General features: G+C 43.0%; 1 protein-coding gene across 6 annotated transcripts in view; it reads right to left on the bottom strand.

The window, feature by feature from the left end:
* Positions 1–2,383: 2,383 nt before the first annotated feature.
* The window catches only part of plekhn1 (pleckstrin homology domain containing N1), a 57,298-nt gene continuing 46,287 nt past the window's right edge, over positions 2,384–13,394 (bottom strand). For 3 of the 6 annotated variants that reach the window (XM_043676125.2, XM_043676129.2, XM_043676127.2), the window contains 2 exons: positions 6,519–6,572; positions 2,384–3,230 (listed from right to left, as the gene is read on the bottom strand). In XM_043676125.2, the coding sequence (XP_043532060.2) occupies positions 3,004–3,230; positions 6,519–6,572 (281 nt within the window). In that variant the 3' untranslated portion in view covers positions 2,384–3,003. The remainder of the gene's footprint in view (positions 3,231–6,518; positions 6,573–13,394) is intronic. The other 3 variants (XM_043676130.2, XM_043676126.2, XM_043676131.2) reach the window with 2 other exon arrangements.

Raw genomic sequence — 13,394 nt, 5'->3', positions numbered from 1 at the left:
GAATGAAGGGGCATCTTAGAGAAACATATAAAATTATGAAGGGAAGAGATAAGATAGAGGTAGAGAAGATGTTTCCAATGGCAGGTGAAACTAAGACAAGAGGGCGTAGCCTCAAAATTAGGGGGAGCAGCTTTCGGACTGAATTGAGAAGGAATTTCTTCACCCAAAGGGTTGTGAATCTGTGGAATTCCCTACCCAGGGAAATAGTTGAGGCTACCTTGTTGAATGTTTTTAAAGGAAAGATAGACCATTTTTTGAACAGTAAATGAATTAAGGGTTTTGGAGAGAGGGCGGGTAAGTGGAGCTGAGTCCACAAAAAAGATCAGCCATGATCTTACTGAATGGTGGGAGCAGGCCTAAATGGCCAAACGGCCTACTCCTGCTCCTATGGTCTTATGTATGAGGGAAATGTGAGCTTTCTTTCAAACTACCTTTCACATGTGGGTTGTGTAAGCAACTAACTGGATACCATCATGAACTAAATCTTCTGGTATATCTTCTCCACTCCGTGAAGTAAGGGGCCAAACTCACTGTCATTATTCGACTGAACTAATGAAAAAGCAGGTCAGGCAGCATCCGAGGAGCAGGTAAATCAACGTTTCAGGCAGGAGCCCTTCATCAGGAACCTTCCTGATGAGGGACACTTGCCCAATACTTCAATTTTCCTGTTCCTCGGATGCTACCTGACCTGCTGTGCTTTTCCAGCACCACACTAATCTTGACTCTAATCTCCAGCATTTGCAGTACCCCCTTTCGCCTAATGCAAAAGCAATTGGCATTGAAGTTGGTCTTCTCCTTTTAGATGTGGCTGCCTGTACGATTAGGAGAACTGCCCAGAAATATTTTCATAGTGTTGTGGAGTCTTCTATAACAGAAGTCCATTCAATCTATCAGTTATCTGCTGGTTCATTTAAGGGACCACCCACATTGACTCTCGCTTTTCCCATAGCCCTGCAATATTTACATTGTCTCTACCTCCTGCAGTATTTTGCTGAATCACTTCAATTATGGAAAGAAATCCATTCTGGTGGTACGTGCAAAGAACATATTATCTTCTAGTGCTTGCTCAACTTGTGTTTCCCTGGTGCAGTTGTTGCTCTTTTCAAGTTGACACGAAGTTCTTTGGAATGGATAGCAATGTGAAAGTGGCCGTTTATCTTGGAGAAAGGCCATGCTGAGGCTCTGTGTCAAAGCAATGCCCAATCCAAGGGGATCAATCAGTCTGAGAGCCTAGCGCAATGACAAATCTTCAGAAAGAAATATCTGAAGCATTGGCCTAAATTGGAAAGGTCAACTGAGAAGATTTTGAAATGGAATCAGACATAACATCATTCCAACCAGCAGGCATTGAAAGAAAAGTTGATATCCCCCATGTGTGCCATGCACATAAAGAGACTGACAGAAGAGGTAGTAGGTAGAATAACAAATAGCTTTGCTATTGCATTACAGCCGTTCTGTGCATAATGGGTAACCTGAGTAAGACACAGTGTAAATGATACAGCATGCAAACTTGTATGTTTTACAATCAGTTCAATGAAGACGCACTACAAGTTAAACTATTGGCCTGTCAGCTCATAACAAGTACTATGGGGGCACTGCACCACATGGACCACAGTAGGCAAGTTACCACCACTTTCTCAAGGGCAGTTAGGGATGGGCAACAAAACATTAGCCCAGTCAGAGATACTTACATGAAACGAAAGGCTGGAAAACTACAACCTTTGCTGAATACAACAGGTATTGGGTAGCACAGTGGCTTTCACTGTTGCCTCTTAGCACTAGGGACCTGGGTTGGATTCCACCCTTGGGTTATTGTGTGGAGTTTGCAAATTCTCCCTGTGAATGTGTGGGCTTCCTCTGGTTTCATCCCACAGTCCAAAGCTATGCAGAGTTGGTGATGCTAAATTGTCCATAATGTGCAAGTTAAGTGCATTAGCCATGGGAAATGGGGTGAGATGCTCTGCAGAGGGTTGGTGTAGACTTGATGGGCCAAATGGCCTGATTCCACACTGTAAATATTCTATGATACAGAACTCTACAGGTTGTACTGACAATTAACTAGACTAGACTAGATTCCCTACAGTGTGGAATCAGGCCACTTGGCTCATCAAGTCCACACCAATCCTCTGAAGAGGAACCCACCCAGACCCTCTGACTAATGCACTAATTCAGGTGAGCTGAATGGCTTGGCCTACTTTAGAAAGATAACACTCGAGTAATTTCTGAGTCACCATCTATTCAGTCTTAGCATCACTAACAATGTCAGAGGTGGTGCTTTGGGGCTGTGATGATGCAGAATCCATCACACTTTTGACAAAATCAGCTGGATTATTATTATCTGCAGAGTTGGCTTGATTCAGAAAAATGAGAACCAACACAGAAATAACAAGGAGGCTTCATTTATATGGTTCGGCATTCTAAACAAAACAATATAATTACTGTACAGAGCTTGTGGCAAACACTTTTCAGACAAATTATTAATGTTCAGTCAGTTAGGATAATCTCAGCCTCCTTTTATACATAAGCTGCAGTTAACAATCAGGATTTACAAAACAAATGAAAATATTAAAAATACAATCGCATGACAACGTTAATATAATTGAAACACAAGGTGACGACATGAGACCAGCTCATATCATATATATTCTTTCCACAGGTATTACAAGTATTTTGAGTTTTACATAGTCTAGAACTGAAGACAACAAAGCTCAAGTGAATACTTCTTCTGGGTACAGTGTGATGGACTGGTAACAATGACTTGGTGTCCAGAAATCATCATCTTGACTAGGTCCTGGCACCTCCTGCTTTGAAATGACTGATTTCCGCAGGTCTAGGAAATGCTTCAAAGATTCTTAGGACCTCTCCTTGAAGTCTCAGCATTGGTGTTGACATTAGACCGCAATATCAGGCAGTAAACCACAAGGTACTCCGCCATATCCCATTCACTATCAAAATGGGACAGTATTCCAAAAATCTGGCAGAGCGCAAGATTCCAGAAGGTATTCACGACCATCTGTGCGACCTTCCTGGTAGTCTTGACTCAACTATCCCCCGCTGTCGTAGCTTCATAAGGGTTTGGGCAGAAAGATGGGGGATTTCTTGTTGCTTGAAGTCGAAATCCCAAAACCTGTGGTCGGATTCATCTTGGAGACTTTCGAGTTCTGCGTAGGTGTGTTCCGACGACGTTAAAGACATTCTACTGTCGTCACTGTACCAGCTTATGTTCTTGCCTGCAAAGGTGGAGATCACAGAGTTAAACTCATCAAACAGCTACAATCACAACACAGTCCTTTTCACAGAAGTACTTTCACAGATATCAGTGTACTCTAGTGTGAAAATCTGATGAAATAGTTTTGTTTTTCCTTGTTGGCATTAAGCAGGAATAAATATCTCTGGAAGCAGCAACGCAACAGGTAATTAATCCAGTCAGAAAGACCCCAGCTCCACCCTCACCCCATACGCTCAGTGCTTAATTTTTGCTTTCTTAAGGAGAATATTTTTTCACATTTTGCAAGCCCCACACAGACAGTCACCCGAGGCTGGAATTGAACCTGGGTCCCCGGCGCTGTGACACAGCAGTGCCAACCACTGAGCCACCGTGCCACCCTACTGTAGTGGGGATGTTGGGAGGAAGGTAGGAGATTAGCTTTGATGTTATTGAAGGTTGTTACAAGGTTCAAAGGACTGTGTGACCTGCTCCTGCTCTCACTTGTGATATTTTGATGTTCTTCCGCATTCATGACTCTGAACTGTCAAGGCCAACAAGGTAACTCAGCGTGACCTGGTTATTAAAGTAGACACACAGCCTCGTCTGATGAGTTAGGGACAACGGCCTGGATTAAGTGGAAGATGGGAGACGTAACCCAGTTCCACAGTGGATAAATGTTGCATCTTCCTTATCTCTCCTTCACAGTGACTGTGCTGATTATTTGAACCTTGAGGTTGGTAACATAATGACACCAGCGGATGCCTTTTCCCACTGAATGACTGAAGGAATCAGGGGATAAAATCCTCTCTTTAAGACTACTGTGTTCTCCCCTCTAGTTAATGTTAACTAGATATGAACAAATTTTAAGCACTGCTTCAGTATAAATGCTAATTGGTTCGAACAAGAAGCAAAAAAATAAAACAATGAGATAAATTTGTCAATCCCATTCTCCATGTGGAAAAGGACTAACAAAGTACAGAAATGAGGCTGTCATGTTATTGTCCGATTGTTTCCTGGCTGGGAATTTGGGATCTTATGTTTACGCCAATGAGTTAAATATACCCCAGTGAGTATACATTGGACCAAGCCAGTTAATGGCATCCTGCTGCACATCCGATTATAACTATAGTTGATAAAATAGTTCAACGATACAATGGAAACATGAATGTGCTTCAAAACTTTATCAAATTCCAAGGCTGATATGAATAACTTGGTTCACACCTGTTTGGTTTTGTTCATTTTTGCTCCCTTTACAAAAATCAAAACACCTATCACTCCAAGTCTAGACCTCAGTGGGTCTTGCTATTTCTTATTTTTTGTAAATACAAGGATGGGCGCAAGACTCTCCACAAAACCGAGTACACCATTATGGGAGAAGCAGAGGCCCTAATTACACTCTGCAACTATTAATGTGCAGATGCTTGACATTTTCAGACTGGGTGTCAACCTGTTTTAAAATCACTCCTAGCAAAATGACTTCTGCATAAACTCTTCAACTCCACACAGTCTAATAGCAGAGGGAAACCCTAAGGTCTGAGACTGTTCTAAATGCCACAAAGTTCAGCTCATTCCTGTCACTGCTGCCTGTGGATCAGCCCTAGTGCAAGTTAAACCAACCATTAAAACAATTTGCCGGTAACAGCCTGTACTTTTTCCAATGATAAAGTCTTATTCTTCTTTGGGTGGTGGTTTTGGTCTGATCCAGCAGATTGTGGTTGAAAAACTGCATTTTTAAAAATATTTAGTGCCCTATTAGAATCATTTGAAGATTTTGCAAAGCAGGGGTAATAATGTGATTTAAAGGTTCCAGTAATCTGATGAAACATTGGGTGGAAGTTAGGGGCAGGAGGAGGTCATTTTAGCTGCTCAAGCCTCTCCCACAGTTTACTGAGACCAGAGCTGATCTGTGATTGAATCGGACTTCTTTGCTCCACACACAGTTTAACGCCTTCAATTAACAGAAAATCAACAACCTCCGATTTACAATTAACAAATGACCCAGTATTGCCAACTATTTGCAGAGCAGAGTGCCAAACTGCCTTTCTGCATAGAATTATTTTCTAATTTCACACCCAAAGGGTTGTCCCCTGTCCTGGATTCCCTAACCAGGACAAACAAAGTCTCTTGTTGTCCTTTCTCTTCAAACAGTCCAAAGATGTGCAGGTTAGGGTGAATTGGCCATGCTAAATTGCCCATAGTGTCCAGGGGTGTGTAGGCTAGGTACATTAGTCAGGGGTAAATGTAGAGTGGGGGAATAGGTCTGGGTGGGTTACTCTTCAGAGGGTCGGTGTGGACTTGCTGGGCCGACGGGCCTGTTTCCACACTGTAGGAATTCTAATTCTAATTCTAATTCTAAAAAGAAAGGTTTGATCAAATAATCACTCAAATGTTCTTGAATTCAAGGAAAAATAACACTGGTTTGTGCAATAAAGATTCAAGGGATGTACGTGCACACAATGAGGAAGATTTGCATCCCATCAACTATTCCCTTCACCTTTGTACTGGGGTTTGAGTCTGAAGCACTGAACACTGTGACAGTTCAGTTTTGAATCAGATCTGAAGAGACTTTTGTCGGATGCCATGCCCATTTCCCACCTGAATATCTCTCCTCTCCAACTCATAATGGGAAGGTGCTGGTGTTGGACTGGGGTGGACAAAGTCAAACAAATCACACGACACCAGGTTATAGTCCAACAGGTTTATTTGATTCCACAAGCTTTGGAAAGAGAGTGGGAACTCCGAAAGCTTCCTGTTTCAAATAAACCTGTTAGACCCATGTTGTATGATTATCGACTTTCTCCACCTCATAGCTCATTCTACAATATGGTTTCACCCAATGAAGAAGCAACTCTTTACATTCCAACATGTGATTTGACACATTGGGCAATACTGCCAATCCCAATCTAACTTGCCCCCAAAAGAGGCAATTTCACTATTCTTGACTCCTGCCTATGCCAGCCCTTAGATGTAGTTTCTAGCTGGAACATTATATTCTACAGGGGCACCTGTCAAAACTAAGGCTCAAGCATTATTCCCTAATTCATCTGACCACAGCTCTTGTGACGGAAGTATGGAATCACTCCCAATATCCATCCCTGAACTGGAGTCAGGATTGCGGTAACCAGCTAGATTTTCTCTCCACAAACAAGGGGCACTGTGCCCACTGGCAAGTTACCTCAGCTGGGGCAGGTAACTGACTACAGGTTGAGGATTAGACTTGGTCTGTAGCTTAGATAAACCAGTGACAAGAAGAAGAAAGGAGATTTTCAATGTCGACATATTGACTATGTGATAATATAGATAAAGTCACCTTCTTGGTAGCTGTCTAAAAGTTGTATAACTGCGTGATATTCAGAGGAGTCATCTGAAAAAAGGAGAGAAAAAACACATGCTAAGTGTATTTTATCCAGAGTTTGAAGCACTACAATTTTTAAAAGTTGCAGCTCTAATTCTTTGTATTCTAATGTCCTCAGTCAATTTTTGTTGTCTTGCTTGTAATAAGGAACAAATGGTTTCTACAATGTTTCTCCAAAAATCACAGTTACAGGTTTTTCTAACTTGTTACTCTTTGCTTAGACAGGAAGCTTAAACAATAAATGGATGGATGATGCAAAGCCAATGTGAGTGACAAAGAAAGAAAGAGAGGGACAAATAAATACAGAGGAGCCTCAATTATCCGGCATTTGATTATCCAAATTTCGGAATATCTGGACAAGATCGCAAGGTCCTGATGCTCATCTAAACTGTGTTATCTGGAATTTGGTTACCCGAACATTCGATTATCCGACAAAATACTCCGCGCCCATGTCACTCGGATAATCGCAGTTCCTCTGTAAGCAGAAGACATGGTCAGAAGAGGTGTAAATGGGAGGATCACGACCATCTATTCTCTCTTAACTTTCTACTAATTCTTTCTTGTTCACACTTTTCTCTTTACACTTGCTGACAATTTATTACACTCCTAACTATTCCCAATTCTGATGAAAGGTTGGAAATTCATTCCTGTGTTGAATCAAAATGCTGAGCATTTTCAGTAGTCCCTCGGATTTCCAACATCTGTAATATCTTGTTTTGGGAGATTTGCATTTTAGCAGTGAATTAGTTAGGCAAGTTTGCCAAGCCTATGGCCTCTGAACTCCAATTGTCCACTATCATCCATAGAAAGAGCTGTTCATGCTTGTATTTCTTTCACATTGAATCATCCTATTTGAGCTGTATGTGCCCAATGGTTTGGGAAGAGCTGTTTGACTTCTGCAGAGCAATTGCAACATTTAAAAGACATCTGGATGGTTATATGAATAGGAAAGGTTTGGAGGGATATGGGCCGGTGCTAACAGGTGGGACTAGATTGAGTTGGGATATCTGGTCGGCATGGACAAGGTGGACCAAAGGGTCTGTTTCCGTGCTGTACATCTCTCCATGACTCTATGAACTCCTAAAACCAGACAAACCAGCCAATATCAGCAAATTGGATTGTACGTTTATGAACAACAATGTGAAGGTAGAAGTCACCCTAATGCTGCTTACAAATTGCTTTATATGATTCAGAACATCAAAAGCTTAGATAATCTGGATAAAATCTTTCACCAAACATAATCAGGAAAAGTGAGCTGGAATAATGCCATTTGGGAATAAATGCACAATATAATTTGACTGACTTCCATTTGATTGTGGAAGCTCCAACTCCTTGCGACAATCAAATTATGGCACAATAAAGATATATGTTTCTGTGGTGTCTGCATGAGCTAAAATTGCTGAGGTTCTGAAATTCACCCCACAAGACACGCACCTTTTAATCACCTATGTGTGACTCCGACAAGGTCTGAGGGATGGTGGGTGAGATGGAGAAGGAATTAGTGATGGCACAGAGTGGATCCTGTTTGTTTTCAGATGGAAATATAATTGAGCTCCTATGACATGATTCCTTTCTGTATTCTGCAGTGGAATATAATGCATCATAGCAGATAGCAATAAAACCCTCACTTGTTGGAGTGCTGGTGCCCATTTCAAAACCTCTTTTTGGGACAATCAATAGCTGACAGCATAACGTTTCCAGTACTGTTGATCCTACTACAGCCAACAAACAAGGAAATCATCCCCAGGGATCTGTTCTGTGATGCACTGTTAACTAATATTTCTAAATCAAATTGTTTTCCTGTCTCCTAACTTGCCCCGATTGTGGTTGTGATGCACCACTCATGGTGGTCATGATAATGCATTCCAGTTTGGGATGTACAGTGGCTCGTAGAGATCCTGAGTCAGCACCTTCCAAACCCATGCCTGCTCTCATCTCGAAGGACAAGGGCAGCAGGTACATGGGAACACCACCCCCTGGGAATTCCCCTCCAAGTCATTCACCATCCTGACTTGGTTAATATATCACTGATCCTTCATTGTAACTGGGTCAAAATCCTGAAATTTCCTAAAGGTATTGTGGGTCTCCGACAATCTACAGCGCATAGATTGCAGCTGTACTGGTCATCAACTCACAACCACCTTCTCTAGAGAAAGCTAGTGTGCTTCCAATTAAACCTGTTGGACTATAACCTGATGTTGTGTGATTTTTAACTTCTCTAGAGAAACTAGGGACAGGCAACAAAAATACATTTACATATCACCTATTATCTCTCAAGGTCTTCCTCCAATGAGTTAATTTTGGAAATGCTTTTGATCGGTTAACAGGGAGCCTGACCAATCACTGAAAAGACAATCAGCAATCTCCTCCTGTTTCTGGCAAGTTTGTTGAGGTGAACACTTTGACCCTCTTTGAGGAATTGAACGAATCTTTTGCACACTCGAGGTGAACAATTAGGACTCTCAGTTTGCAACACCTCACTCAATTACTCTGGACCCAGAGCAACACAGTGCCAGCCTCTGGGGAATGGTAGTTTAGCAATAACAATCCAGGACTAGGAACCCAGGTGCTACCATCTTGCTTGGGAAACATGAGTTCACGGCAGCAGCAGTGGGAATTAAAGTCTGCTTTGTGCTAGTGATCATGAAATTACCAGATAGTCATGAAAGCTCTCTTGATTTATGATGCCCATTTGGGAGAAAAATACGCCATTTAACCCTGGTCTGGTTTATACGTGACTCCAGACCCACAGCAATGTGATGGATTCTTAACTATCTTCAGAAATAGCTGCTCCGTTATGAAACTGAAACTGAGAAAAGCTTGGAGGGTCTACCATTGCAGTGATTCAGGAAGGTGGATGACGACTGACTTCTCAATTAGGGTGGATGATAAATGTTTGACTTGGCAGCGATGCCCCCATCCCCAAACCAAATTGCAGATCCGAGTTTCAGCATGGGAACTGACTTGAATCAATAATCTTCCGATTCAAGAAGTTGAGAGACATGGTTCTAAACTACACATTCAGTGGGGGTTGTGGGGGGTGTGCAGCTCAGGACAGAAAATTGATGATGGGAGATCAAGGAAAGGCAGAGATTAAAATATTGGAGTTGATTTTCTTGTCAGTGGGGCAGTTGGTGCTGTGTTCCAGAGTTATTGTTTTCACCCCCTATCCGGTTTCATACAGCCAAGAAGTCAGAGTGGGACACTTGACTGGTGACTCATGTCACACCTTCAGAATGAGGAGATCATGTCGCAGCACGGTGGCTCAGTGGTTAGCACTGCTGTCTCACAGCTCAAGGGATGCGACTCTCTTTGTGGAGTTTGCACATTCTCCCAGTGTCTGCGTGGGTTTCCTCCGGGTGCTCCGGTTTCCTCTCACAATCCAATGATGTGCAGGTTAGGTGAACTGGCCATGCTAAATTGCCCATAGTGTCCAGGGATGTGTAGGCTGGGTGAATGTAGGGGAATGGGTCTGGGTGGGTTACTCTTCGGAGGGCCTGTGTGGACTTGCTGGGCCGAATGGCCTGTTTCCACACTGTAGGGATTCCATTGAAAAAAGGTGAATGTCACTCTGCCCCATAAAGCACAGCCCTTGTATCACACCACTCACTAACTTGTTTGATGTTCTGTCAACTACAAATGTGAAAAAAAATTTGAATGCACTTTACTTCCACTTTGACAGGCCATACTGACAGCAACGGTGAAAAATCAATTTATCTCAAGATCTAAACCATACTGTTGGATTTACTCAATTGCACTCAAGACAGAGATGGAACATGAGAGAAAGTATATTCCTGTCAGGGTGAAAGGAAAGGCTGGTAGATATAGGGAATGCTGGATGACTAAAGTAATTGACGTGAAAATGTGGTGCTGGAAAAGCGCAGCAAGTCAGGCAGCATCCAAGGAGCAGGAGAATCGACGTTTCGGGCATGAGCCCTTCTTCAGGAATGGCTCATGCCCGAAACGTCGATTCTCCTGCTCCTTAGATGCTGCCTGACCTGCTGCGCTTTTCCAGCAACACATTTTCAGCTCTGATCTCCAGCATCTGCAGTCCTGACTTTCTCCTAAAGTAATTGAGGATTTGGTTAAGAAAAAGAAGGAAGCATATGTCAGGTATAGGCAGGATAGATCGAGTGAATCCTTAGAAGAGTATAAAGGAAGTAGGAGTATACTTAAGAGGGAAATCAGGAGGGCAAAAAGGGGACATGAGATAGCTTTGGCAAATAGAATTAAGGAAAATCCAAAGAGTTTTTACAAATACATTAAGTACAAAAGGGTAACTAGGGAGAGAATTGGGACCCTCAAAGATCAGCCAGGCGGCCTTTGTGTGGAGCCACAGAAAATGGGGGAGATACTAGCTGAGCATTTTGCATCAGTATTTACTGTGGAAAAGGATATGGAAGATATAGACTGTAGGAAAATAGATGATGACATCTTGCAAAATGTCCATATTACAGAGGAGGAAGTACTGGATGTCTTGAAATGCATAAAAATGGATAAATCCCTAGGACCTGATCAAGTATATCTTAGAACACTGTGGGAAGCTAGAGAAGTGATTGCTGGGCCTCTTGCTTAAATATTTGTATCGTCGATAGTCACAGGTGAGGTGACGGAAGACTGGAGGTTGGCTAATGTGGTGCCACAGTTTAAGAAGGGTGATAAGGACAAGGCAGGGAACTATAGACCAGTGAGCCTGACCTCGGTGGTGGGCAAGTTGTTGGAGGGAATCCTGAGGGACAGGATGTACATATATTTGGAAAGACAAGAACTGATTAGGGATAGTCAACATGGCTTTGTGCGTGGGAAATCATGTCTCACAAACTTGATTGAGTTTTTTGAAGAAGTAACAAAGAGGATTGATGAGGGAAGAGCGGTAGATGTGATCTAAAAGGACAAGGTTCCCCATGGGAGACTGATTAGCAAGGTTAGGTCTCACGGAATACAGGGAGAAATAGCCATCTGGATACAGAACTGGCTCAAAGGTAGAAGACAGAAGGTGGTGGTGGAGGGTTGTTTTTCAGACTGGAGGCCTGTGACCAGTGGAGTGCCACAAGGATTGGGGCTGGGTCCTCGACTCTTTTCATTTACATGAATGATTTGGATACGAGCATAAGAGGTACAGTTAGTAAGTTTGAAGATGACACCAAAATTGGAGGTGTAGTGGACAGCGAAGAAGGTTACCTCAGATTACAGCAGAATCTGGACCAGATGGGCCAATGGGCTGAGAAGTGGCAGATGGACTTTAGATAAATGTGAGGTGCTGCATTTTGGGAAAGCAAATCTTAGTAGGACTTATACACTTAATGGTAAGGCTCTAGGGAGTGTTGCTGAACAAAGAGACTTTGGAGTGCAGGTTCATAGCTCCTTGAAAGTGGAGTCGTAGGTAGATAGGATAGTGAAGGTGTTTGGTATGCTTTCCTTTATTGGTCAGAGTATTGAGTACAGGAGTTGGCAGGTCATGTTGCGGCAGTACAGGACATTGGTTAGGCCATTTGTGGAATATTGCATGCAATTCTGGTCTCCTTCCTATCGGAAAAATGTTGTGAAACTTGAAAGGGTTCAGAAAAGATTTAGAAGGATGTTGCCAGTGTTGGAGGATTTGAGCTATAGGGAGAGGCTGAACAGGCTGGGGCTGTTTTCCCTGGAGCGTTGGAGGCTGAGGGATGACCTTATAGAGGTTTATAAAATCATGAGGGGCATAGATAGAGTAAACAGGCAAAGTATTTTCCCTGGGGTTGGGGAGTCCAGAACTATAGGGCATAGGTTTAGAGTGAGAGGGGAAAGATATAAAGGAGACCTACGGAGCACACAGAGGGTGGTACGTGTATAGAATGAGCTGCCAGAGGAAGTGGTGGAGGCTGGTACAACTGCAACACTTAAGAGGCATTTTGATGTGAATATGAATAGGAAGGGTTTGGAGGGATATGGGCTGGGTTCTGGCAGGTGGGACTAGATTGGGTTGGGATATCTGGTCGGCATGGAAGGGTTGGACCGAAGGGTCTGTTTCCATACTATTCATCTCTATGACTATGATTCTCAGTGGGTTGCGAATCTATGGAATTTTTTACTGCAGAGGGCTGTTGTAGTTTGGTCATTCAGTATATTCCAGGCTGAGCCAGACAGCTTTTCAATCAGGACGAGAAAGTGAGGGCTGCAGATGCTGGAGATCAGAGCTGAAAATGTGTTCCTGGAAAAGCGCAGCAGGTCAGGCAGCATCCAAGGAGCAGGAGAATCGACGTTTCGGGCATGAGCCCTTCTTCAGGAAGGACGAGAATCAAGGATTATGGAAGGAGCGTGCGGTGGAGGATAATCAGATCAGCCAGGATCTCACTGAATGGTGGTCCAAACTCAATGGACTGAATGGCCTGATTTTGCTCCCACAGCTTATGGACTTAATTGATTCCCCCCCCCCCCCCCCAGTGCATACAAATCCCTGCTGCATTCATCCAGAACAGTTCTAAACCGTTTGTGTTAAACTATCCCTCACAGGAGTTTAAAGAACCTGTGCCCTGAAATTAGCACACAGAGGGGAAATTAAGCACAGTTGCAGTTAAAAATCATAAGGCAAGGAGTCCCTGGGCAGCTGGCCTTAATGATACATGATCCCCAAGAGTTCTGCTGAATGGTTCTTATACAATAGATGTGACCTCTCTAATTACGTTGGAGCTGCAGGGTGTTAGTGTCAATGGCAAGACATTTTGTGTCTATTACTTATCGTCCCTTTTTTATTTGCCCTTTCACTGGGTAGCTTGCTCAGCTATTTTAGACAGCAGGTAAGGATCAGCTACATTGTTGTTAATCTGGAGTCAATTGTAGTCCAGACCATATAAG

Source organism: Chiloscyllium plagiosum, unplaced genomic scaffold (assembly GCF_037043375.1).
Source record: "Chiloscyllium plagiosum isolate Xiang-an unplaced genomic scaffold, Cpla_swu_hap1 HiC_scaffold_37, whole genome shotgun sequence".
In the NCBI taxonomy this organism is placed as follows: domain Eukaryota; kingdom Metazoa; phylum Chordata; class Chondrichthyes; order Orectolobiformes; family Hemiscylliidae; genus Chiloscyllium; species Chiloscyllium plagiosum.
The sequence above is the reverse complement of the archived record's forward strand: the minus strand, read 5'-3'. Positions and strand labels throughout refer to the sequence as shown.